The sequence below is a fragment of the Papio anubis genome, chromosome 9 (genome assembly GCF_008728515.1).
Source record: "Papio anubis isolate 15944 chromosome 9, Panubis1.0, whole genome shotgun sequence".
In the NCBI taxonomy this organism is placed as follows: Eukaryota; Metazoa; Chordata; class Mammalia; order Primates; family Cercopithecidae; genus Papio; species Papio anubis.
The window spans coordinates 104498489-104525147 of record NC_044984.1 but is presented as its reverse complement, the minus strand read 5'-3'; the positions used below and the strand labels follow the sequence as shown (position 1 = coordinate 104525147).

At 38.0% G+C, this 26659-nt stretch overlaps 1 protein-coding gene across 18 annotated transcripts in view; it reads right to left on the bottom strand.

Moving 5' to 3' along the window:
• IFT81 (intraflagellar transport 81) overlaps positions 1-26659 on the bottom strand; it is a 155249-nt gene that overhangs the window by 48438 nt on the left and 80152 nt on the right. For 5 of the 18 annotated variants that reach the window (XM_021922904.2, XM_003907140.4, XM_031650743.1 and 2 more), the window contains 2 exons: positions 24854-24899; positions 17257-18003 (listed from right to left, as the gene is read on the bottom strand). In XM_021922904.2, coding sequence (XP_021778596.2) covers positions 17821-18003; positions 24854-24899 — 229 coding nt within the window. In that variant the 3' untranslated portion in view covers positions 17257-17820. Of the gene's footprint in view, positions 1-4299; positions 5084-8482; positions 8900-17256; positions 18004-24853; positions 24900-26659 lie in introns of those variants that run through there. The other 13 variants (XR_004176199.1, XM_021922908.2, XM_021922910.2 and 10 more) reach the window with 8 other exon arrangements.

Genomic DNA, 26659 nt, shown 5'->3' with positions numbered 1-26659 from the left:
AGTTGTTATTTCACGGGTCTAGAGTTTCAGTTTTGCAAGATGAAAAGAGTTCTGGAGATCTGTTGTACAACAATGTGCACAGTTTACTGTATGTCACACATAAAAATGGTTAAATGGTAAATTTTATGTTCTGTTTTTTTAACCACAATTTAAAATTAATTTTTTTTAAAAGCACGGTCTTGAGTAAAAAACCTTAATAAAAATTCATTTTTATCATGCTATTAAAGTATAACAGACATGGAAAGAATTTTCAAATTTGATAAAGAAACTTGCTGGCTGTGTTTACCTTTATTTTTTACTCTTCTTAGAGTAGTGAAAACAGACCACTTGGTTTAATTTTGATTATTTTTACTTCCTGGTTGCTGCCTGATTATGCAATTCTTTTGGTTACAAATAGAGAGGGGAAAGTTTATGTGCCAGTCTATTATATTTATGTCATTACATGAAAGAAGACTGATAAATGTCTCTATTTATATCAAGTTTTAATAAAAACTTAAATCTTCCCTAAGGTCTATGAGCTGATGCTATTTTATATTCTAAATTCATTCTTATTTTAACTGATTTTATAATACACTAGCTTCCTCTTTCAACAAACCTAAAGGTTATAGAATCTATCTTGAATAATACAGAATATGTTGCATAGCTTTTGAAAATTTCATCACAACTTCAAAATGTAACTACTGCTTGTCTTTGACAATTTGATAGAAGATATGCTAAAAAGGACAGATATTCATTACAATCACATGCAAAAGGCCAGCTCCCAGAATAGCTACTATTCCATACGTGCATCATGTGATTTCCCAAGTTAGCATCTCCACCTTTAAACAATAATCACACAGATGCATTTTTAAGTGTCTTAAAGTCACAATAGCATCCATTTGCTATGAACTTTATCCTAAGCCTTGTGGGGGCTCTATTATTAAAATTATGTACCTAGAACTACTGAGAAAGCAGTTGTGACTAAGATGTCAAAGTCCCCAGGACATACTATCTCAACATTTTTCATTATAATCAGGATCCCTTAAATTGTTCTCTGGTAAATTTTGTGACAATATCACTGGCTGCTTCTTTCTGTATAAGAGGACACAAGTGTGTTTCCATGTAAGGTATACCAGAGACACTGGGGATGGTTATTTGTAATTATAAAGTGATATTACATTTACTTTATTCTCTATTTAGCCAAAAAAATTGAATGCTTGGGCAGTTGCTATATACTAGGACCTGCTTGACTGGGGCCTGAATGGGAACCATATTGAGCTTTGTGAAAAGAATGAGGAGACAGTCTCCTTGGAGAGGGTTCCCACTCTCATCTACCATTTTCATACATTACTTGATTTGATCCTTTCAATAATTCTTGGATGTTGTAGGGAAAGAAACTGAGGTTCAGAGCAATGAAGTGATTTGCTCAAGGCATACTCTTTCTCTTTCATTCATTCTTCATTTAACTAATATATATTCATCAACCCTGCCTATCTGCCTAAGGAGGCGCAGGGAATACAACTGTCAACAGAAACCAATCCTGCATTCCATGCTCTTACAGTCCAAAAGGAGAAACAGATACGGAAGCATCCAGGGTGTGTGTCTTTGAATGGCTGACCCTACATGCTAATCATTTACCATCCCCCAGGGTTCACCACACCTTTATGTTCTTGTCCTGGCTCACTGACCTCATCTCCTGTTTACATATTATGTATGTGTAATTATAATATATATATACACACAACCATAAACCTATGTGTGTATGTAAACACACACACACATATTTAAGGAAATGTGTATGCTCCTTTTTAAAGGTATAGATTTTAAAGGTAAAGATTCCTCTATCTTCCCTGCCATTAAGGGATCATCGAGCTGCATCTCTGCCACTAACAGACCTATTGGCTCCGAGGAAATCTCATCCAGTTTGAGATTTGGTAGTGACAGGACAGTGTCAAGGAAAGAATGTTAATGATTTTTCCACTAGCTGATCCCAAAAGCTTGGCAGAGGGGAGCTCAGTCCACTGAATATTTATATAGCACCTTGATTAAAAGAGCTCAAAGTAGTACTCTAAGTAGCTAAATTATAACTTCATTTGATAAATTACATATTTTTTAAAAAGCTCCTTTACCAACCTTCATTTCTTGTTAAAAATAATCACAAGAAGATCTTCATAGAAAGAAGCCTAAAGAAAAATTGTAAATGGTAATAATCTCTGGGTGATCTTAATTATCTCCTGTATCATTCAAAATTTCTACAATAATTATATGGACTTCTTTTTCAAATACAGAAAAATGTTACATAAGAAATTAAATCTGGGCCATAAAAAAACTCAACCACACTCATAATTTTTTAAATATAAATAAAAATGATTCTTTAGACCTATCATATTGGCAAGACTATTATAAAGCTAGTATACCTAGTATAGGCAAGGGGACAGCAAACTCAGCATACTCATATCCAGCTGATGGGTGTACAAATTGGCACCAGCTTTTTGGAGGGCAATTTGGCAATATCTATTACAATTTTAAATGCACATACTTCTGAACCCAACAATTCTAATACTTTTCTTAGATATATACTTGTATAAGGGTGCAAAGATATATGTGGAAGGACATTCAATAAGGAACTTAATTGTGCTAGATCCATATAGAAGAATATTTGCAACTATTACGATAACTCTATACTTAGAATTTACGGTTTAATTCAAAAAACAAGTTGTACAACAGTGAATATAACACTTTCTTTCTTTCTTTTTTTTTTTTTTGAGACACAGTCTCGCTCTGTTGCCTAGACTTGAGGGCAGTAGTGCAATCTTGGCTCACTGCAACCTCCGCCTCCTGGGTTCAAGAGATTCTCCTGCCTCAGCCTCCTGAGCAAAGTAGCTGGGATTACAGGCACACACCACCACACCCAGGTAATTTTTGTATTTTTAGTAGAGATGGGGTTTCGTCATGTTGGCCAGGCTGGTCTCAAACTCTTGACCTTAAGTGATCTGCCCGCCTCGGCCTCCCAAAGTGTGAGATTACAGACTATGAGCCACCGTGCCCGGCCCTGTTATAAAATTTTAAAAGAATGTAAATGCATTTATGTGCTTGTGCATAAAATTACAGCATCTGGAAGAGTATTTCAAAACCGAATTGTGGAAATACCTCTGAGGAGTGAGAAGACTGGGGCAGGACAGGGCTTTTTATTTTATTTTTTAATTTTTATTTTATTTATTTATTTATTTTAAAACAGAGTCTCGCTGTGTTGCCCAGGCTGGACTGAAGTGGCGCGATCTCCATTCACTGCAAGCTCCGCCTCCCGGATTCACGCCATTCTCCTGCCTCAGCCTCCCGAGTGGCTGGGACTATAGGCGCCCGCCACCGTGCCCGGCTAATTTTTTTGTATTTTTAGTAGAGACAGGGTTTCACAGTGTTCGCCAGGATAGTCTCAATCTCCTGACCTCATGATCCGCCCACATCGGCCTCCCAAAGTGCTGGGATTACAGGCGTGAGCCACCTTGCCTGGCCGGCTTTTTATTTTTTTTAATCTAATATTCTTTGATATTATTTGAATTTTGTTACATTAAGCATGCAATTTAATTTTTAACAGTTTTATTGGGACATAATTCATACATCATACAATTCACCAATTTAAAGAAGACTTTTGTGCATTTATACATTCAGTGGTTTTTAGTATATTCAGAGTTATGCAATCATACCTACCGCATATATTTTTTTTTTTTTTTTTTTTTTTTTTGAGACGGAGTCTCGCTCTGTCGCCCAGGCTGAAGTGCAGTGGTCGGATCTCAGCTCACTGCAAGCTCTGCCTCCCGGGTTCACGCCATTCTCCTGCCTCAGCCTCCCGAGTAGCTGGGACTACAGGCGCCCGCCACCTCGCCCGGCTAGTTTTTTTTTTATATTTTTAGTAGAGACGGGGTTTCACCGTGTTAGCCAGGATGGTCTCGATCTCCTGACCTCGTGATCCACCCGTCTCGGCCTCCCAAAGTGCTGGGATTACAGGCTTGAGCCACCGCGCCTGGCCTATTTTTTAAAATGAAAAAATATTTTTGAAAGATGCTTCAAAAGTGAACTTACTACTGCCAAGAAAATTTGTGTGAAAGAGAATCAGAAAAAATTTGAAGAGTATAACACTCATAAACAGGGAGGAAAAATATATATGAACAAAAAAAGATGGAGAAGGTTAGAGACAGAAAACAAAGATTTTTTTTTTCTTTTTTTAGAGTCAGGGTCTCACGCTGTTGTCCAGACTGGAGGGCAGTGATGCAATCATAGCTCACTGTAGCCTTGAACAACTCCCCGGCTCAAGAGATCCTCCTGCTTCACCCTCCTGGGTAGCTGGGACTACAGGCCACCATGCCCGGCTAAAGAAAGATTTTTAAATGAGTTTTAACTAAAAGCATGTTAGATCTGTATCCTTAAATAAACACATCTGGATTTTGTAACTAAAAGATCACGGTAAGATATTTGGGCACAATAAGAAAAAGAAACCTTTGATTTGACGGGACTGCAAATACAGTATTTGGATAAACCAGATTCCATATAAATGTGCAGACAGCTGGATATGAATTCCATCTATGGAAGACGCATAAAAGAGTTTAGAGAACCATGCTATTCTGTAATTTCCAGAAATCTCTCCTGTCTTAGGAATGCTGACAAAGAGGTTCTTACTCTCAAGCAATGAATACTCACTGAACATCAATAATGCTGATTTGGTTAAGTGTATCTGAAAATATAAGGAGAGATGGATAGAGAGAAAAAGATTCCTGAAACATACGACAAAATAACCACAAACCATGCAGGAATATTCTGACCTTTTGGCTCAAAATTTGTCAATGAGAAAACTTACTCTTGAAAACACACAGCGTTTTATGAAAACATTCAGCAAAACTCAAATTTAATCTATTACTTAAAATAAAATTACCTTTTCTCTGAGACATTTTCCTCATTAAAATCATCCTTGAGCACTACAGATCTTAGGAACATTCTGTAGATCATCTTATTTTGTTTTTTCAAGCCTTTAAAAAGCACAGTTCCAAAGTTGTGTAGCTGGAGGCATCTCTGACACCAGGAAAAGCAAACTTTACTTTTCCTGTGTATTCTGTAAAATCAATTAGCTTGATTAGTATATGACCTTATTTACTTAATTAGGGCAGTGTGGTGACTTTAGCAATTGCTGTAGTTCAACTTCACTACAATAATGGAAATGTACACAGGATAGCTACTCCCATGCAAAACCTGTTTTTATAAAGGAGTAAATGTTAGATTAAAAATAAAAGTCACTAGTTTTTGAGTTAGGAGACTGCAAAGTAATCCTGGTGCAATAATGTGTAACAAAAATTTAAGATCAGTATGTCATCTGATGAGACAGGTCATCTTTAAAAGTATCTTAAGTGGTAACAGGGTAATAGTTTATTTTTTATTTACTTTGTGGTAATAGTTTAAAAATTTCTCGACTATCTTTTCAAAATCACTCACCTTGTGGCTAACACATGATTAATACTTGATTCCAAATCAATCAAGAAGGAATCCTTGAGAACAAGCTGTCCTTTAATAAAGTGTTATAATATGGTGTATCTATTTCCACATGTGCATGTTTGCATGTGCCTATATGTAATGCAGAATTTTTTTTTTTTTTTTTTTTTGAGACGGAGTCTCGGTCTGTATCCCAGGCTGGAGTGCAGTGGCGCAATCTCTGCTCACTGCAAGCTCCGCCTCCCAGGTTCACAGTATTCTCCTGCCTCAGCCTCCCAAGCACCTGGGACTACAGGTGTCTGCCACCACGCCCGGCTAATTTTTTGTATTTTTATTTTTAGTAGAGATGGGGTTTCACCGTGTTAGCCAAGATGGTCTCGATCTCCTGACCTCGTGATCCGCCCGCCTTGGCTTCCTAAAGTTGCTGGGATTACAGGCATGAGCCACCGCACCTGGCCTGTAACGCAGCATTTTATTGGGAATTAATGTATTGCACATGCTGGAGACTGTAACTAACAATGTATTAATCTCTATAAATGCTCTAATTGCCTATAACATATTAGGAAATCATATGAAAATAGAAAATGTGGCTATCCCTGGTAATACACCATGTAGGACAATTATCAGACTAAAATTCTTATTTAATTGCTTAAAAGTAAAACCACCTTATCAGAAAGGTTACCTACATCTTATCCTGTGACCATGACAACAAATTAAAAATGGAACTGCTGAAACCTCCAAAATATGCAAAATGGTAACTGAAAGGATGTCACTTTAATGATAGTTAAAACATCCATCTCCATGGGCTAAATGTAGACACAATTGGAAGCTAACCTTGGCATTCAGGCTTGAGGTTAGACCAGCAGGACTTCTATTGTCATCTGGACAGGTGGCAATAGCCTTAGAAGGGGATGTCAGGGCCTCCAAAGTCTTCTTTTAGATCTTACATCAAGCTACAATGAACCCTGGCTTCAAATGAAAATATGAATGCCAGAAAGCAAAGGCGAAGAGTTAACTGCGGGTTGTTTTTTTATTTCTTAGATGCTAAAATATTTTAAAAAGCAAGGATAGCTCAGTTTAGATTACAAAAAGGCACTCTGATGAAAAGCAAATGTGTTCCTAAATGTATGTCGAAGTAGATGGTTAGAAAGCTAATATAGAGTTTGTGGGCTAAATATATCATTTCTTTTAGAAGCAGAACATATTGCTGGGAGAAAAAGTCCTCTATCACAGGACTTATGGCATATAGTAACTAAAATGTTTTTCCATTCGTTGAATTTTCAATGTTGGGGAATATTATTATTCAGTAGACCTAGAGAGAAGTCCTAAATTGGAAAAGCAGCTGAGTCCAAGGTCATCTCTTTGTTTCCAAATATATCTTGAAACAAATGCAAGAAGGGCACTTTGCTGAGTGTTATCTGGACATATATAGTTTCAATCAAATTCTTCAAGAAGTGTCAGAATAAAAGTTGAACATTTGTTTGACACTGCCAAGTCACTAGCAAGTGGGTCTCTTCAAGGGCTGAGGCTTTCCTTGCCGACTTGGCAATTATTCTGTAAAAAGTTCTTTTTCCTCCCCTTAAGGGAAAAAAAAAAAAAAAATCAAGCACAGTGAAAAACCAGCTTTGAATTCTTCTCACATTTTTTAAAATATAGGAAATCACATAAACTTATAAAAATGTCTCCCAATAAAAATATAACTCTAAATATTCTGTTTCTCAGCTTAATTCCTTGGAATTACCAAATCTTTTTCACAAATCTGAAAATGTTAAATGTAACAAAGAAGTGATGGCATAGATGATATAGAGTTGTAAAATGAATCAAAGAATAAAATAAGGCTGGGTGTGGTGGCTCACGCCTGTAATCCCAGCACTTTGGGAGGCCAAGGTGGAAGGATCACTTGAGGCCGAGAGTTTGAGACCAACCTGGCCAACATGGTGAGACCTCATCTCTCTCTAAAAAACAAAAAACAAAACAAAACAAAACAACAAAAACAAAAACACAAAAGAATAAAATGCCGAATCTTTGAATTAGTGTAAAAAATAACCCCCAAAATACAATGAAACAAATTAACTGGCTTACCACCTGTATTGCTTTTCTCTGTCACAAAAAATAAACCAAACTTAGTCCATGATGGCAGTCTTCTGTGGGAGATGATAATTTGTCATTCCCTACAATGCAGTGAATCTCATTTCATCAACGGTCCAAAACGATATTAAGAAGAACTCCTATTGTTATTACCAACAGACCATGGCTGATTATCGCACCAACTAGAAACCTTCAGCTTCGATCTCTCATTCCCTTTCCAGCTTCATCTTCTCTGTTTCCTCCAGCCAGGTCTGGCTCATACCTCAGGGCATTCCCTTTTGGGGCTTCCTCTTCTCCACGGAGCTCTTGCTCCCTCTCGGAGCCAATTTCTACTCAAGCTTCCATAAGAGTTTTAACTTGAATGTTTTCTCCTCTAGCCTGACCAGATTGCTCCAGCCTGTATTTTCTCCCGCTTTGAGTTCTGTGGGGATTATTAACTCTACTATCTATGTGGTTTTTATCCCATTCCAGGAAGCTGAACTAAAAATTTTAGAGACCCTAACTCCCAAAAAATTATAGTTCTCCTCCCCACTACATGCAATGAGAAGAAACAAAAACTAAACCGTAAAACAAATATAAAGACGTCTAACAGAGTTCTGCTTTCTTTCTTTCTTTTTCCTTTCTCTTTTTTTCCTTTCTCTCTTCTCTCTCTTTCTTTCTTTTTTTTTTTTTGAGACAGAGTCTCACTCCATCACCCAAGCTGGAGTGTAGTGGTGCGATCTTGGGTCACTGCAACCTCTGCCTTCTGGGTTCAAGCGATTCTCATGCCTCAGCCTCCTGAGTAGCTAGAATTACAAGCGCGCGTCACTAATCTGGGTAATTTTTGCATTTTTAGTAGAGACAGGGGTTTTGCCATGTTGGCTAGTTTGGTCTCAAACCCCTGACCTCAAGTGATCTGCCCAGCCTCGGCCTCCCAAAGTGCTGAGATTGCAGGCATGAGCCACCGTGCCTGGCTGAGTTTTGCTTTTTCTAATGGAAACTTCTTTGATTTTTGAAATATCAAATACTTTCAGAAAATCTGTAGTGCATGTTTGCCTACTGGCTAATCCAGTACTGCTTTGTTGGTTACATCACTTATCTTGATAACCGGATTTTAAGCTGCTTAGAAGTGACAGCCATGCTTTTCTTGCTCAATATACTTGCTATAGAGCTGGATAAGGGAGAGGTGGGTGATGAATACTTTCTGGTTTCACTCCTGCTGTTCTGCCATTCTCTCCCATTCCCCTGTCCACATCTTACCCCTCCTTCCAGGCCCAGATCAATTCCTACCTCTTTGATAAAGCCTCCTTGACTCTACTCTTCCTTGACCTTCTGGTCTTCCCTGTAGCTCCAATTTGATTGAATTTCTATTGCTCTACAAAATTTAGTATTTGGTTATTACTTCTTGATGTGTCTACTGTTGTTTAATGCATTGCTAGTCCTGTTAACAACAGGGGCCATATCTTATATTTTTACTGCACCTTTTCATTCAGTCTAGCTGAGTGTCCAGCACATTATAGAACCCAAGAGCTTGATACATAATAGGAATTCTTTCCCCATCCCCCATGCACCTGTGTAACTTACTGAGCCATACTAGACTTCTTGTCCTTTCCTTAACATGCCGTATCGTTAAATGTCTTTATGTCTTCACTTTTCCCATGCCTATCAAAATCTTAATTCATCCTTATAAATAAGCTCAAGTCCCATCTCCTCTGTTAATCTTTTCACAATCCCCCATCAGTATTAATTGCTGCTTCCTCTGAGCTCCCTGTTCTTTGTACACACAGCACTTATTTTGCTGCATAATATTTGAGTCTTCTAAACTGTGAGGTCTTTGAGAGCAAAAACTAGGTCATGTTCAATTTCTATTTTAGCACTTAGCACAGTGTCAGGCACACAAGATAACAAATACTTGCATAAAAATAAATGAATGGACTTTTAATTTCATTCTCCTATTAATCAAGTGTTATCTTGCTAATTTCCTTGGTTAAGAAAGAAATTGACTGTTGGTATTTTCACAGAAAAAGACAAGAAATATCTATATAAAATATCTATAAAACTGTTCAGCAGATTCTGGATTTAACCAAATTTGATAAATTTTGTGGTTTTGCTTTATTATCTTATTGTATTTCAATCTTCTTTTTAAATTTTTTAAATTTTTATTTTTTGAGACAATCTCGCTCTGTTGCCCAGACTGGAGTGCAGTGACACGATCTTGATTCACTGCAACCTCTGCCTCCTGGGTTCAAGCGGTTCTCCTGCCTCAGCCTCCCAAGTAGCTGGGACTACAGGCGTGCACCACCACACTCGGCTAATTTTTTGTATTTTTATTAGAGATAGGGTTTTACCATGTTGGCCAGGCTGGTCTCAAACTCCTGGGGCTCAAGCAATCCTCTTGCCATAGCCTCCCGAAGTTCTAGGATAAGGTGTGAGCACCGCACCCAGCTGTATTTCTTTCTTTTTCTTTTCTTTTTTTTTTCCTCCAGATGGAGTCTAGCTCTGTCACCTAGGCTGGAGCGCAGTGGTGTGACCTCGACTCACTGCAACCTCTGCCTCCTGGGTTCAAGATTCTCCTGCCTCAGCCTCCCAAGTAGCTGGGATTATAGGCACCTGCCACCACGCCCAGCTAATTTGTGTATTTTTAGTAGAGACGGTGTTTCGCTGTGTTGGCCAGGCTGGTCTTGAACTTCTGACCTCATGATCCGCCCACCTTGGCCTCCCAAAGTGCTGGGATTACAAGCGTGAGCCACCGTGCCCGGCCACCCAGCTGTATTTCAATCTTTAAGTTTCATTGCAGCATTGTTCATAAAGTGAAAAACTGGAGTTGATCTAAATGTCCAGCAATTGGAGACATGCATGATTTTAACACACTCACAGAGAGATTTAAATAACCCTATAAAGTTTCAGTTTACTCTGTATTTAAAACTACTACTCATTTCTTTCATTCATTTACAGGGCATTTATTTTCAGTATAATTCCCTCATCTGGTTGGTTGAGGTTACTTTTAACCATTTAGTGAAGTCTGTTCTTTAGGTATAGTAAGCAAATACATTTTTTAAAAAAAGGTACTATAATTTTATAATAAGCACTAAAAATTATTTCATACCATAACTAACAAATAGACATCAATCTGTTTATATACAATAGATATATATATGGGTCACACTACAATATAAGTACTTAAGAGCACAGGTTTTGGATTGTGGCTCTGCCACAATCATTAGTTGTATAATATTGTGAAAGTCTCTCTGTGCTTCAGTTTCCTTATCTATAAAATGGGGATAATTGCAGCTGCCTCATAAGGTTATTGTGAGAGTTATGTTAGTTCTACATGTAAAGCACTCAGGACAGTGCCTGGTACAAGTACATGGAGTGCTCAGTACCAGGTTAGTTGCTTGAATCACTCATATGATCATGGTCATAATTACAGCTTCAGAGAATAAAATTTGTTAAATCTTGATTTGCATAACTGATGTTCATAAAAAGTCCTTTGTAAGTCTGCTTCAGTTTTAGAACCAATAACTTAATTAGGCTGTGCTCTAACAATGAAACAGGCTCCCTCATGAGGAGTGAGCCGCATTGCGGGTACACTGCCATGGCTAGAAAGTGATTCGCTACACGCACTACAGAACTGATATCCACACTGGAGAGAGGTTGGAAGAGATCCCTCAAAGCTCCCGATCTAATAAATGATTATATGAATCATTCTGAGGTTCCTTTCAAGCTCTAAAATTCTATGACTGTTTACCAGGATATCACGTGCAGCATTAAGAAGCCAAGCCAGGAACCTGCTGTTACACTCTGAACAGAGGTGGAAACACATACTTTCACTGAAAAACAAAAATCTTTAATTTCTTCCTGTGCTCAGAATAGTGAATTTCCATAGCAGTAAACCGAGTTTGGTGACTCAAGCCTCTCAGCAGTTCTAGAAAGGAAATTGTGAAAATATCAATGTTTGCCAAGAAAGTACTTCCAGTTTGCCAAAAGAGGGAGCATAGGAGCAGAAAGCATATGTTTGTCCAAGTCTCTTAAAAATACTTATTTGGGATCTGCGTTTTTATTTTTTGATCTCTTTTGCAAGGATGGGGTGGGGCTAAATAATATTTACAGTCAACTTTCTCTTTTTAAGATTATCTTAAGACAGAAGGGTCAAAGATAAAAAATACATAGATAACTTTTAATGATCCCTCTCCATCCCCTGAGACAAAACGCTCATCCCAGGCCTGGCTACCATACACCAAGCATCTCTAATTAAACTGCTCTCATTAAAAGGAAGAGGAAGAGGAGCTAAGCCAGTATAAGTGGAGGAATAATTTACATATTTAACAAAGACACATCTTATGTCTCTCCTGGCTGCCATGAATTGTCTAAAAAAGATCTGTTGCATATGTAATCTACTCCTCACCTCACTACAACAATGACGTTACTGATATAACCAAGTTTAAAGAAAGTTAATCATCAGGACGCTATCTTACCCGCTCCCTAGGGCTAAAGACTCCTTCATGCCAGGCAAGATGAATGATGTAAGCACCTAGAATCCTTTGTAGAAACAAGTCATTTACTCACACTCATTAGTCACTAATACAGGGTAGAATGCCTGTGTAAAACAAGGCTTCTATAAGACACACACCTGCATACAAAGTCATTTTTCTTTTTCTTTTCTTTTTTTTTGGGGGGGGGGGGGACAGGGTCTTGCTCTGTCGCCCAGGCTGGAGTGCAGTGGCGCGATCTCGGCTCACTGCAAGCTCCACCTCCCGGGTTCACGCCATTCTCCCGCCTCAGCCTCCGAGTAGCTGGGACTACAGGCGCCCGCCACCACGCCCGGCTAGTTTTTTGTATTTTTAGTAGAGACGGGGTTTCACCATGTTAGCCAGGATGGTCTCGATCTCCTGACCTCGTGATCCACCCGCCTCGGCCTCCCAAAGTGCTGGGATTACAGGCTTGAGCCACCGCGCCCGGCACAAAGTCATTTTTCAACACAAACTTTGACTTTGTAAAGACAGCTTTGGCAAGTTACTGATTTGTCATATTTTCGTATTCAATTCAGAAAAATTCTGCAAATTTGTATATTTTTAGTTTCAGCAATATATTTAGCCTTTTATTTTACTCAAATTACTAAAAAGTGCTCTGTATTGTGTTACCTTAAAAAGTTAAGAAACATACTTGGGGCCGGGCGCGGTGGCTCATGCCTGTAATCCCAGCACTTTGGGAGGCCGAGGCAGGTGAATCACTTGAGGTCTGGAGTTCAAGACCAGCCTGACCAATATGGTGAAACCCCATCTCTATTAAAAATACAAAAAGTTAGCTGGCTATCGTGGTGCATGCCTGTAATCCCAGCTACTTGGGAGGCTGAGGTAGGAGAATCGCTTGAACCCAGGAGGTGGAGGTTGCAGTGAGCCAAGATCCTACCATTGCCCTCCAGCCTGGGCAAAAAAAGCAAAACTCCGTCTCAAAAAAAAAAAAAAAAAAAAAAAGAAACAGACTTGGAAAGTGCATAGACCTTAAAAATTTATAAATGTTAATTAGGCAAAGTAACATATTTACATTTATCTGATAGTTTAAATGAAATTTCTTTTATTATTATCTCCTGAATTAGAGCAAAATAAGGGCAAGTATTAATCTAAAGAAAAAGGTAAGTGTTCTGCAATTTCTGGTTTGATTTTCATATGGATTTGAACAGTGTTCTAAGACCCTTCCGGTACATTCCCCAGACCTAGAAAATACATGGCTTTGGAATTCAGTTGTTAATAGATTTATAACAGAAAGCACATTATCATATTATAAGATTCTTCTTAAAGGACACCATTTAAAGTTGGATTGTTTCCTGAACTAATACAGAAAGCAAGATAAGCAGTGGCCTTTTGAAATTTACAATTATACAGTCAGTCCCATGCAACAGCTGGCAACTAGAAGAAGGAAATCTGTGAACACAGAGGCAGATTTCACAGGCTGCATTCTTCTCCTTTATTTGGGCCATCACATGAAAGACAAATTAGTTTCTGAAATGATTAAGTACTCTGATCAATTAGCTAGCCAGAGTATCAATCCTGAAGGAAAAATGTAATAAGCTCTTCAGTAAGTGCCAGCTGTCAAAGACTGTCAGGGTTAGTTAAAGCTTTTTAATGTTCCAATCAAATCATGAAATGAGTGGAAAGTCACTGCACTAAACCCATTAAGCTGCATTACTAAATGTCCAATGTCACATACAATCTATAAATAACTTTGTACTTTTAGAGTTTTTTTTTCAATTTGCTTTTCTTGAAGTAATAATGATGTTCTGCTTCAGTGAATTAAGTAATTTGGAGCTGCCTTTGTGTTTAATCCACACATTCTTTCTGTATGGAATAAAGGCGGTAAGTAATAATCAAATCAGTAGAATTCTAAGGATTCTGTGGAGTATCTGTCATTAACCATTTTAAAAATCAAGAAGAGTACCAAAGACAGTGAAGAACATCAAGAGGAGTACCAAAGACAGTGAAGAAAATCAAGAGGAGTACCAAAGACAGTGAAGGAAATCAAGAGGAATACCAAAGACAGTGAAGGGCTAAAAAATAATCACTAGGCTTAATAATTTTATGAACTGACTTTCCTCTGGAGGAATAAAATGCTGTTTCTATAAAGAGCATCTAGTCTTTTTCAAATACTTGCAAAGGAATTCATATTCTGTTTAAAGTAGCATCACTTACTATTGGCTTAAAAACAACATGCCAGTAGCCAACACCACACAAATATATCTATGTCGCTATCCAAAAAATGATGATTGAATTAAGGATTTGTTTCTACACACTGAGACACAGCTTTCCTCTTTTGGGGGACTGCTGGTCTGCTAGTTGATCTAAAGGCACAAATGACAATGATGGCAGCTGATACTTGCACAAATAAGAGGATGAAACAAGCAGAGGACCAATTCAAATCACTTATGAACACTGAAATGCTTCTGTTTTCCTTATAAAAATTTAAAAGATATTTCTCTCCATACTTTCCTGGTAAGTCCAGTTCTTCCTTATTCTGATGGACCCCATCTCTTCTTGCTACAGCTCCTAGCATTACCAATTATCTCTAGCTAATGAGGCTCTTTGATTACCAATAAAAAACCTTTCAAACAAAAATTAAAAGTAGGACACACATGGGAACAAAGAGATCCATATTTTTTACAGGGTAGAAACAATTTTATTCTTTTTTTTTTTTTTTTTGAGACGGAGTCTCGCTCTGTCGCCCAGGCTGGAGTGCAGTGGCCGGATCTCAGCTCACTGCAAGCTCCGCCTCCTGGGTTCACGCCATTCTCCTGCCTCAGCCTCCTGCCTCAGCGCCCGCCACCTCACCCGGCTAGTTTTTTGTATTTTTAGTAGAGACGGGGTTTCACCATGTTAGCCAGGATGGTCTCGATCTCCTGACCTAGTGATCCGCCCGTCTCGGCCTCCCAAAGTGCTGGGATTACAGGCTTGAGCCACCGCGCCCGGCCGACTCAGGTATTTCTATATACTGACACAAAAACAGCTTACATAGCATCTCTTAAAAAAAAAAAAATTAGCCAGGCATGGTTGCATGTGCCTATAGTCCCAGCTACTCAGGAGGCTGAAGCAGGAAGATCGCTTGACCCCAGAAGTTTGAGGCTGCATAGAGCTATGATCATACCACTGTATACCACTGCCTTCCAGCCTGGGCAACAGAGTAAGATCCTGTCTCTAAAAAAAAAAAAAAAAAAAAAAATTTAAAGACAACTGAAGAACTAGCCTAAGATGGACATGCTAACAATTTGAAATTTGAGTTTTCAAATCTAAAGCCAAGATATTTTGAAAAACTACTAAAATTGAAATTAAGTAAAGCATGGCACATGAATTTGGTATCTTTCTAAGGGAAACCTAAGAAATCTTCAAGTGCCTTGTCCAAATGAAGCAGAGATTGGAAGCACTTTGAACTCTTGAATTTCACTTTGAGTCTTGTGCTACATTTAATATGTGATATCTATATTCTATGACAATTTTTTTATATTTAAAATATCAGGCCGGGTGTGGTGGCTCATGCCTGTAACTGTAATCCCAGCACTTTAGGAGGCCAAGGCGGGTGGATCACTTGAGCTTAGGAGTTCGAGACCAGTCTGGCCAACACGGTGAAACCCCGTCTCTACTAAAAGTACAAAAAACTAGCCAGGTGTGGTGGTGCATGCCTGTAATCCCAGCTACTCACGAGGCTGAGGCAAGAGAATTGCTCGAATCTGGGAGGCAGAGGTTGCAGTGAGCTGAGATCGTGCCACTATACTCTACCCTGGGCAACAGAGCAAGAGACTATCTCAAAGAAAAAATAAAATAAAATAAAATAACAGTTCCCATAACTATCAATTATTATTATTATGATTTTTTTTTTTAGACAGGGTCTTGCTCTCTATTGCCCAGGCTGGAGTACAGTGGCATGATCTCGGCTCACTGCAAACTCCACATCCCAGGTTCAAGTGATTCTCTAGCCTCAGCCTCCCAAGTAGCTGGGACCACAGGTGTGCCACTACACCCGGCTAATTTTTGTCTTTTTTGTAGAGATGGGGTTTTGTCATGTTGCCCAGGCTGGTCTCGAACCCCTGACCTCAAATGATCTGCTTGCCTCAGCCTTCCAAAGTACTGGAATTACAGGCATGAGCCACCGTGCCCACCCTGGTTATTATATTATTAAATCTGTAATAGACCAGGCATGGGTGGCTCACGCTTGTAATCCCAACATTTTGGGAGGCTGAGGTGGGCAGATCACCTGAGGTTGGTTGGGAGTTCAAGACCAGCCTGCTGGTCAACATGGCGAAACCCTGTTTCTTTTCCTTTCTTTTTTTTTTTTTTTTTTTTTTTTTTTTTTTGAGATGGAGTCTCGCTCTGTCGCCCAGGCTGGAGTGCAGTGGCGCAATCTCAGCTCACTGCAAGCTCTGCCTCCTGGGTTCACACCATTCTCCTGCCTCAGCCTCCTGTGTAGCTGGGACTACAGGTGTCCACCACCACTCCTGGCTAATTTTTTATATTTTCAGTAGAGATGGGGTTTCACCATGTTAGCCAGGATGGTCTCGATCTCCTGACCTCGTGATCCACCCGCCTCGGCCTCCCTAAGTGTTGGGATTACAGGCATGAGCCACTGTGCCTGATGAAACCCTGTTTCTACTAAAAATACAAAAATTGGCCAGGTGTGGTGGCAGGCGCCTGTAATCTCAGCTGCTTGGGAGGTGGAGGCAGGAGGATTGCTTGAATCCTGGAAGCGGAGGTTGCAGTGAGCTGAGATCACACCACTGAACTCCAACCTGGGCAACAGAGTGAGACTCCATCTCAAAGAAAAGAAAAAAAAAATCTGTAATAGATTTTTGGTGAAAATAAGTAATAATCTGGCTGAGTGTGGAGGCTCACGCCTGTAATCCCAGCACTTTGGGAGGCTGAGGCAGGTGGATCAAGAGGTCAGGAGATCGAGACCATCCTGGCTAACATGGTGAAACTCTGTCTCTACTAAAAATACAAAAAGTTAGCCGGGCGTGGTGGCAGGCACCTGTAGTCCCAGCTACTCAGGAGGCTAAGGCAGGAGAATGGCGTGAACCCGGGAGGCGGAGCTTAGAGTGAGCCGAGATCCCGACACTGTACTCCAGCCTGGGCAACAGAGCAGGACTCAGTTTCAAAAAAAAAAAAAAAAAAAAAAAAGGAAAAGTAATAATCCTCCAATTTAATATTAGATGTTAATACTTATTTTAAAAAGAATAAATTTTGACACAACTTTACATTTTTTAAATAGACATAAAATATGTACCAAGTTTATTTGCCTTTAAATTATACAAACAGAACACATTAGTCAAAATATTACATTTTCTTGCATTTTACAGAAGAAAAATAAACTGAAGTGAAACTGTACGAACTGCTGAACTTCAGATAAACGTTTCTTCAAAACAAGAGATACTAATTCCTAAAAGATTCTTCTAAAGTTTTTTTAAAAAAGATTAAGAAAAACAGTAAGCCATTGGGTTATTACATCCTAAAAAAAAACTATATGTTTCTTAATGGACATATGTTTACATTTACAGATAGTAAACTTAGTTTCCTGTCTCATAAAACTCAGAAGATGCCAGTGATGTCTAAACTATGGAAAATAATAAAAGCCTCTTTTTCATATGAAAAAACATTAAAACTAAATCTACCTTAACATTATTTTCTACGAAAACTTAATAAAGAATGGCTAATCTGAAAACAAAACGCTATACAAATCAGTTTCAAAAAAGAAATACATTATGAGACTAGGCTTATAGCTAGTGGTATCAAGTAAAACTCTAAACGATAACACAATTTACAGTATTAGCCGGTCCTCTCCTCCCTCCTGAATTACCTGACCAATGGAAGTTTGGCTTTGTTGTTTCAGAAAGCACTGTTTCTTACATTCCATTAATTGTTGCAAATCATGCCACATTTTTGCTTGTTTCATATTTGGACCATGACTTTCTCGTACAACTTTTTGTTTTTCCCGAAGTTTCTATCACACACAAAAAAACAGGAATAATTAAATCTCAGTTACAGGGGCGTATTTCTACTGCTATAGTCAGAGGAATATGGTATGTTTTCTACACTAGATAAATAATAGTTAGCTAAACCACATACTCCTATAATGTATCAAAACTAAGATTATAAAAGTTAGCTAAGGCCAGACGTGGTGGCTCATGTCTGTAATCCTAGCACTTTGGGAGGCTGAGGCGGGCGGATCACGAGGTCAAGAGATCAAGATCTCTACTAACCTCGACACTAAGTCAACCTGTTTGCCTTTCTAGTTCTCCAAAAAAACACAAAAAAACAAAAATTAGCCACGCGTGGGGGTGTGTGCCTGTAGTCCCAGATACTCGGGAGGCTGAGGCAGGAGAATTGCTTGAACCTGGGAGGCGGAGTTTGCAGTGAGCAGAGATCATGCCACTGCACTCCAGCTTGGCAACGGAGCAAGACTCCGTCTCAAAAAAAAAAAAAGTACAGAAAACAAAAACAAACAAAAAAACCACACAAAACTATAGAAGGAAGTGAGAGAAAAAGATACTTAGGAAAGTGGAACAGTATCATGGTGTGAAAAGAAGAATGTAGAGTTTGGAAGTCAGAAGACTTCAGTTTTAATTTGGTTTTGTCTCCTCTAGCAGTAAGAAAGGCACTTAATTTCTTGGGACTTCAGTTTTCTCAATTATCAATAAAGGTTAATAGACCAGGTGTGGTGGCTCACAACTGTAATCCCAGCACTTTGGGAGGCTAAGGCGGATAGATCACTTGAGGTTAGGAGTTCGAGACCAGCCTGATGAACATGGTGAAACCCTATCTCTACTAAAAATACAAAAATTAGCAGGGCATGGTGGCGTGTGCCTGTAATTCCAGCTACTCAGAAGGCTGAGGCAGGAGTATGGCTTGAATCTAGGAGGTGGAGGTTGCAGTGAGCTGTGATCGCACCACTATGAGACTCTCAGTCAAACTGCTTGCCTTTCTAGTTCTCCAATGAAAACCAGCTAGGAGGATGTACATGACATATCACTCAAGAATAATGTATAGTTATAGCTCAGATAGCTTTAAAATAATTCATTTATTAGCCTAAGCCTGAGAAATGTCCACCTTTTGTTTTAGAATTTCCATATACATAAAAATTTCTCAAGAAACCAACAGGCTCAGTATATTCTATATACTAAAACCTAATTCTTATTTATTCAAGATATAATTATGGAGCACCTGTTATGTGTCAGGTATGCTTGGAGTTTCAAGTGGAAAACAGGACTCATGCTATATAGGTGGGCAGATCACTTGAAGTCAGGAGTTCAAGACCAGACTGGCCAACAGGGTGAAATCCTGTCTCTACTAAAAATACAAAAATACAAAAATTAGCTGGACATGGTGGCATGTGCCTGTAATTCCAGCTACTCAGAAGACTGAGGCAGGAGAATTGCTTAAACCTGGAAGGCAGAGTGAGCCAAGATCGTGCCACTGCACTCCAGCCTGGGCAACAGAGTGAGATTCTGTCGCTAGAAAAAAAAATAAAATAAAATAAGGTGAATAATAGGAGGCTGGGAGCTGGGCGCAGTGGCTCACTGCCTGTAATCCCAGCACTTTGAGAGGCCGAGGCAGGAGGATCGCTTGAGCTGGGGAGTTCAAGGCCTGCTTGCGTAACATGATACCCTGTCTCTACAAAAATAAAAACTAAAAAATTAGCTGGGAATGGTGGTGGCACGTGCCTGTAGTCCTAGCTAGTTGGGAGGCTGAGGTGGAAGGATCACTTGAGCCAGGAATTTGAGGCTGCAGTGAGCTATGCTGTCACTACTGCATTCCAGCTTGGGCAACAGAGCAAGACCCTGTCTCTTAAAAACACAACGAAAAAACCAAATCAAGGCTAACAATAGGGGAAAATAAAAGTATTTACTTGATAAGATTATGTTTTCAAGTGACATAATAGATATTGAAATACTTGATAAATTATCATGTATTATATATATTCTTGTTATTAAATGCTGTATTCTATCCTATCCTGAAACAGTGTATACTCTATTTATGTCCAAATAAATAAAATTATATGCACATATACTTCAGGGAGCAAGCTCAGTGATTATAAAAATAGTATGCTATTAAATAAGCCAAAATCCTTCTCAGAATTGTTTTTGTTACTAACATATTAGACGGTCCACTTGCCAAAACTATTTTACCCATTGACTCTAAAATTTTAAACAGGAATAAAAGAATCTCCAATACATTACAAAAATATACTTTGGTTCCATATTATGGCAAATTGAGAAAGGGTGACTGAAAGCAAGAGTAGACCCAAAGTCAGAGACAATAGGTGACAAGGTAGGAAAAAAGAGAGAGAGAATTCAGCCTGGGCAATGAAGTGAGACTCCCCTATCTCTACAAAAAAAATTTTTTTAAATTAGTTGTGTATGGTGGCACATGCCTGTGGTCCCAGCTACTCAGGAGGTTGAGGCAAGAGGATCACTTGAGCCTGGGAACTCAAGGCTGCAGTGAGCTGGAGTGCCATTGCACTCCAGCCTAGGTGACAGAGTGAGACTCTGTCTCAAAAAAAAAAAAAAAAAAAAAAAAAGAAGAAGAAGAAGAAAAAGAAAAGAAAGGAATTCATTCATAATCCCATGCTCTGGAGACAACTACAGTTGACATTTTGGTAGAAAAGGTGATAGTGCACATAGAGGGAAACGCAGTGTGTCACAAATACCTGTACTGACACTGAGTGTGAGAAAATTACCAAGACAGACAGAAAACCAAGCAGAGACACAGAGGCAGAGTGCACAGGAACATCCTCATTCTTTCCTCTTTTAACATAGGGTCAATATACTAGTTGATCTGAGACACAAATGAGAATGCTGGTCGTTGGTACTTGCGCAAATAAGAGGATTAACTAAGCTGAGGACCAGATTCAAACCACCCATTAAAATACTGCCCACCCAGCTATGCATAATGAAAGCAAAGTTAACAGCAAACAGGAATAGAACACAGAATTTTAAAAATAGAAATATAACCAGTACATTTTTTGATACAATACCTGGCATATTAATACATCTATTTAAGTTTATGTTATCAATAATGTATCTTACAACAAATATTTTATCTTCATAAACTAAAAAGTATTTAGAAAGGCCGTTAAGGCAGATCAAGAATTTTAAGACTTCTGCACATGATTTTAAATTAAGGCACTACTTAACCTGTAACTTTTCTTATATTATTGGAATAATTTCCTTGTCAAAAAATTCTAACAACCTATAAAAGTTATTTAAAGAACCAAAGACAGGATGTGGGCACTGTCTGTGTCAGAAATATTACATTTAATTTGCTTCATAACCATGTGTGTTTGAAACCTTTAACTTTATGAATACAACTGACATTAGTATGTATATATTTTAAATCTTATTATTATTTACATTTGTTTAGAGTTGCAATGTACAAAAATCACTAATCACATATTTCATTGTTTTTTAAAGGAGGAGGTGGTGGTATAGAAGGGGGGAAACTCAGTTGGCCTGAGGAGGTCTATGGATGCCCAGTTTATATTGGCTTAGAGGGCTTAGATTATCATCACTTTGAAAGGCTAGGTTTGTTCTGTCTGCCTTGAAAATTTAGATCTACTCTAAAACTTTGAGGATTAAGAAGCTTTGTTTCTTAAATGATACAGCCTGACATCTGGGGAATGAGCCAGTCATTGGTTCACTTGCTTAAATATACTTGATGTTATATTGCCACTTTTCCCAATGATCCTGCAAGAAAACACTACACTGGATGGGGGAAAAATAATCTTTAATCAGATTTGGCAATTAAGGTTGGGTCTTTGAAAGGATTTCAGGTTTGAAAAATATTTATGTATGTACAGCATCCATCCAGATACTTTGCAACAGAAAAAAAAAAAGAGGAATGTTTTCATATGAAAAAAGTACATTACTTTACACGAAATCTTTGGATGAAGTCCATTTTGGGCCAGGCGCAGTGGCTCACACCTGTAATCCCAGCACTTCGGGAGGCTGAGGTGGGTGGATCACATGACGTCAGGAGTTCGAGATCAGCCTGGCTAACCAGGTAGAAACCCCATCTCTACCAAAAATACAAAAATTAGCTGGGTGTGGTGGCACACTCCTATAATCCCATCTACTCGGGAGACTGAAGCATGAGAATCACTTGAACCTGGTGGGTGGAGGTTGCAGTGAGCGGAGATCACGCCACTGGACTCCAGCCTGGGTGACTGAGTGAGACTCTATCTCAAAAAAAAAAAAAAAAAAAAAGTCAATTTTGACAATCATATCAAATCCTACAAATCCAAAAATCTCTAGTTAAAATATTATACAAATGAATGTTTATAACTTGATTCACATACATGCTTTCAAATATGAAAATTATTTCTTTTTTTCCTTTTAAGTATGGTGTGTCATCCCATAAGTGAAATAATGTACACGGAATTCACTATTCTCCCAGTAAATGGAGGAATCAGCTTTGAGAAGGCTTCCTTTTATTTTTTATTTATTTTCATTGATATAATGGTCATTTATTAACAAATCACAGGTGAACACTTTTTAGGGAAATGGCTAATTTCAGGTTTGAGAAAGAAAATGTACAGTATGAAATTAGAACATTTTGTCACACCAGAAAACAGAGAAGTCATCAAAGTCTACTAGGGTTTTTTCAAAAGGATTCAAAAGCTGACTTCAGAGGCTTCCACTGGCCAAATTTGAGTACTAATGGGACAAAAAATCACAATAGATTGAAACATATCAAATGAGCTCAATCTAAAAGTCATAAGATTACTTTTGAAGGACGATAAAGAACCAACTCATCATTTTGAAAACCAGTAAACAGTGAATCAAGCAGTTATTCTATCTTTCTTATATGAATGTAACTCAGGGTAAGTACATAGAAGATAAGGAGAAGTTGCTCATTACAGAATTATTCCAGCCAATAAATGAAGAAGGAATGACATAATCAGAATGTTACCACTGTGCAACTTTCTAATGAATTATGGATCCAGGAAATGATTATCAATGGCTGTCTACATCATAAGAAGAAAGCCTCCTGATAGAAGTACATACCACCATCTATGAAGTATTCTTGCCAAATATCAAAACATATTTAATCAAGCTTCTAGATCTAACTACCAATTCACAGGATATACTGGGAACAGAAGAACATGCTAATTGACACCAAAGGGTTACCAACAGCAAAGTTCAAAATGTTGAAAACCCACTAGGACAAATTATCAGTTTTTTTTTTTTTCTTTTCAACAAAAAATTGTAAGGAAAAAATGATGGGGAAGTAATCTAGAGAGAGAGAGAGACTTAAGAGAGATATAAGCTAATAACAATGTATGGACTGTTAGGATCCTGATTTAAACAAATAAATCATGGTGAAGTTTGAACACTGGGTATTGGATGTTATGTAATTATTGTTAAATTCTTTTTGGTAGGATAATGGTATTGTGGTTATGTTCAAAAAGAGTGTTTATGATACATACTGAAATGTGATGAGATAAAATAATAAGAATTTGAGATGTGCTTAAAAATAATTTAGAAAAAAATTAGGGGCAGGTACTGGATGAGACTATAGATAAAACAAGGCTGGCCACGAATTTAATAATTAGAGTTGGATGATGGATATATATGGATTGATTAAAATACAGTTTTGAAAATTTCGATAACAAAGGCTATCTTTTTTTTTTTTTTTTTCCCTTTGAGATGGAGTTTTGCTCTTGTTTCCCAGACTGGAGTGCAATGGTGTGATCTCTGCTCACTGCTCATCTACCTATTTCAGTTTAAATATGAGGAAATGAACTCTAAAGTGATTAGAGGGCTTGTTTAGAATCACAAGTCTAAGAATGAAGCCAAGTCACTTGATGACTGGTCATCTTTCCTCTGAATTATTAGTAAGTATATGTTTTTTCTTTTTTTCTCCTAAGAATGCAAAGCTGGTGTCTTTGTTAAATTGGTTGCTTTATAAAGTCAGCTAGAATAACTAATCAGTTGGTCATTTAAGTACTGATGGTCAAGGCCATAACTTACTCTCTACCACTTCTAGGAGTGGCTCAGAGAACTAAGAACAATAATCATACAGTCCTATTTCAGTCACCATCAGGTAACTCTGGCAGGAGGGAGATGAGTATCTCAAGCAAGGTTTTTTAGTTGTTTGTATTAAATAAATTAATGTTTGTAAAGGGCTTAGACCAGGGCCTAGATCATAGTAAGAACTTTATGTTTATTAAATAAAATAAATGAATAAATTTGTACCTATCGCATAAAAAGGTATCTGAGAATAATTTTTTTTTTTTCTTTGAGATGGAGTCTCGCTCTGTTACCCAGGTTAGAGTGCAATGGCCCAGTCTCAGCTCACTGCAACCTTTGCCTCCCAGGTTCAAGCGATTCTCCTGCCTCAGGCTCCAAAGTAGCTGGGATTACAGGTGCCTGCCACCATGCCTGGCTAATTTTTGTATTTTTCATAGAGACGGGGTTTCACCATGTTGGCCAGGTTGGTCTTGAGCTCCTGACCTCAACTGATCCACCGGCCTTGGCCTTCCAAAGTGCTGGGATTACAGGCATGAGCCATCGTGCCCAGCCTGAGGATAATCTGAAAACTGTAATGCAGAACATTATTATGAACTCTTTGTGATTTAAAAATAGGTAATTTTTTCTTTAAAAAATCCATTGTGCCTTTATTTCTGTAAAACTAAATTCTTAAGGAAGTCTTTCATCTTTAAAAAGAATGAACAATTTCCTCTCAAAAACTGTACTAGAACCTTTTGGAAAGAATGACAGTCATAAATCACGTACAGTACTGAAAGCCTGAATCAGTTAGACACATGTAAAAAAATAAATAATAATTCTTACCTTTCCAAGGTTTTCTTGTTCAGCAATATTTTTGGTATACTGTTCCCTAGGGAGTCAACATAATGATTTACTTTCAATTTACTTCAAATGATTTGATCATACAAGGGAATTATAAATTAACATATCTATCTAAAATACATTAGGCAATATAGTTTAGGGTACTGGAGTCAGAATGAAACCCATTATCAAATTCTTTGTCTTTCCCCATCTTTAGTTAGTTCTTCAAGTAAATAGCAATTTAAGGGAAAAAAAAGATAGCAAAACATTCCATAGGAAATTAAGAGAATTAAAATGTTAAATACTATTTCTGGTTAATCTACCCTCAAAACAATGGCAACCCATTTGCTTAAATTACACATTGTTTTTGAAGAGGCTTGTAGAAAGGAGAAAGGATATACATTTCAAATAAACATTAAGTAGCACCTAATCTTACAATTCTACTTCTAGGAAGTCATCCTACAAAAATATCCCATAACTTAAATAAACATAGAAGCAGACTATTTACTTCACCATTGCTCATAATAATGAAAATATGCAAACAAACTAAATGTCTGTAGATGGGAAAATGTTTAAGCAAATTATGGCACATCTATTCAAACAAATAATAAGGAGTTATACAAAAGAATGAGGTAAATCTATAAATACTGAAGTGGAAAATATTCTAGATCAAGAGAAAAATAGTATATGTAGTTTAATCTTTTTTTTTTTTCTTTGAGACAAGGTCTTACTCTGTTGCCCAGATTGGAGTGCAGTGGCATGATCACACCTCATTGTAGCCTCCACCTCCCTGGCCCAAGCGAATCTCCCACTTTAGCCTCCCAGGTACTGGGATTACAGACATGTGTCACCATATTGGGCTAATTTTTTTTGTAGTTTTTTGGTAGACACAGGGTTTTGCCATGTTGCCCAGGCAGATCTTGAACTCCTGGGCTCAAGCAATTCGCTCATCTCAGCCTCCCAAATGCTGGGATTACAGGTGTGAGCCACCACACTCAGGTGCAGTTTAATCTTATTTTTATATACATATATATGTATACGTTTGTGTATACACACATGCACATAACATTTCCCATGCATTAACTAACACACATATATACAGATGTATCAGCAAACGCATGGGAAAAGAATATGGCATAATGTACACCAAAGTATTAATAGTAGACATTTCTGAGGCATGGCAATATGGACAGCATTCAACTTCTGTGCACACTACTTCATAATGGTTACTTTTGTTCTTACAAGTATTTCTTTTGTAAGCTAAAAAATAATACTTTTAATGTAAAAATTAAAAACATAATAACATTGTATTTTACTTATAAACAAAATTATATTTCAATACTATTTAAGACAAAATGTGAGATTTAAAGCAGGTGACATGTTAAGGATAAAGACTGAAGGACGAGGGTAAAGGAACACACAACAAAGAAGAGACTGTTTTTCTGTGTAAAGCTACACTGTAGTATTTAAGAAAAAAGTAAACAATATAAAATTGGGACTCCAAGAAATCATAAGCCACAAAAAAAGAAAATATAGCACTCTAAGTAAAGGAAAATTTTGCAATTAGTCCTGATGAATCCTCATTTTCGGTGGGGCATGGTGGCTCATGCCTGTAATCCCAGCACACTGGGAGGCCAAGGAGGGTGGTTCACTTGAGGTCAGGAGTTTGAGACCAACCTGGCTAACATGGTGAAACCCCATCTCTACAAAAATACAAAAATATAAACTAAAAAAACACAAATGACAAAAATTAGCCAGACGTGGTGGCATGTGCCTGTAATCCCAGCTACTCGGGAGGCTGAGGCAGGA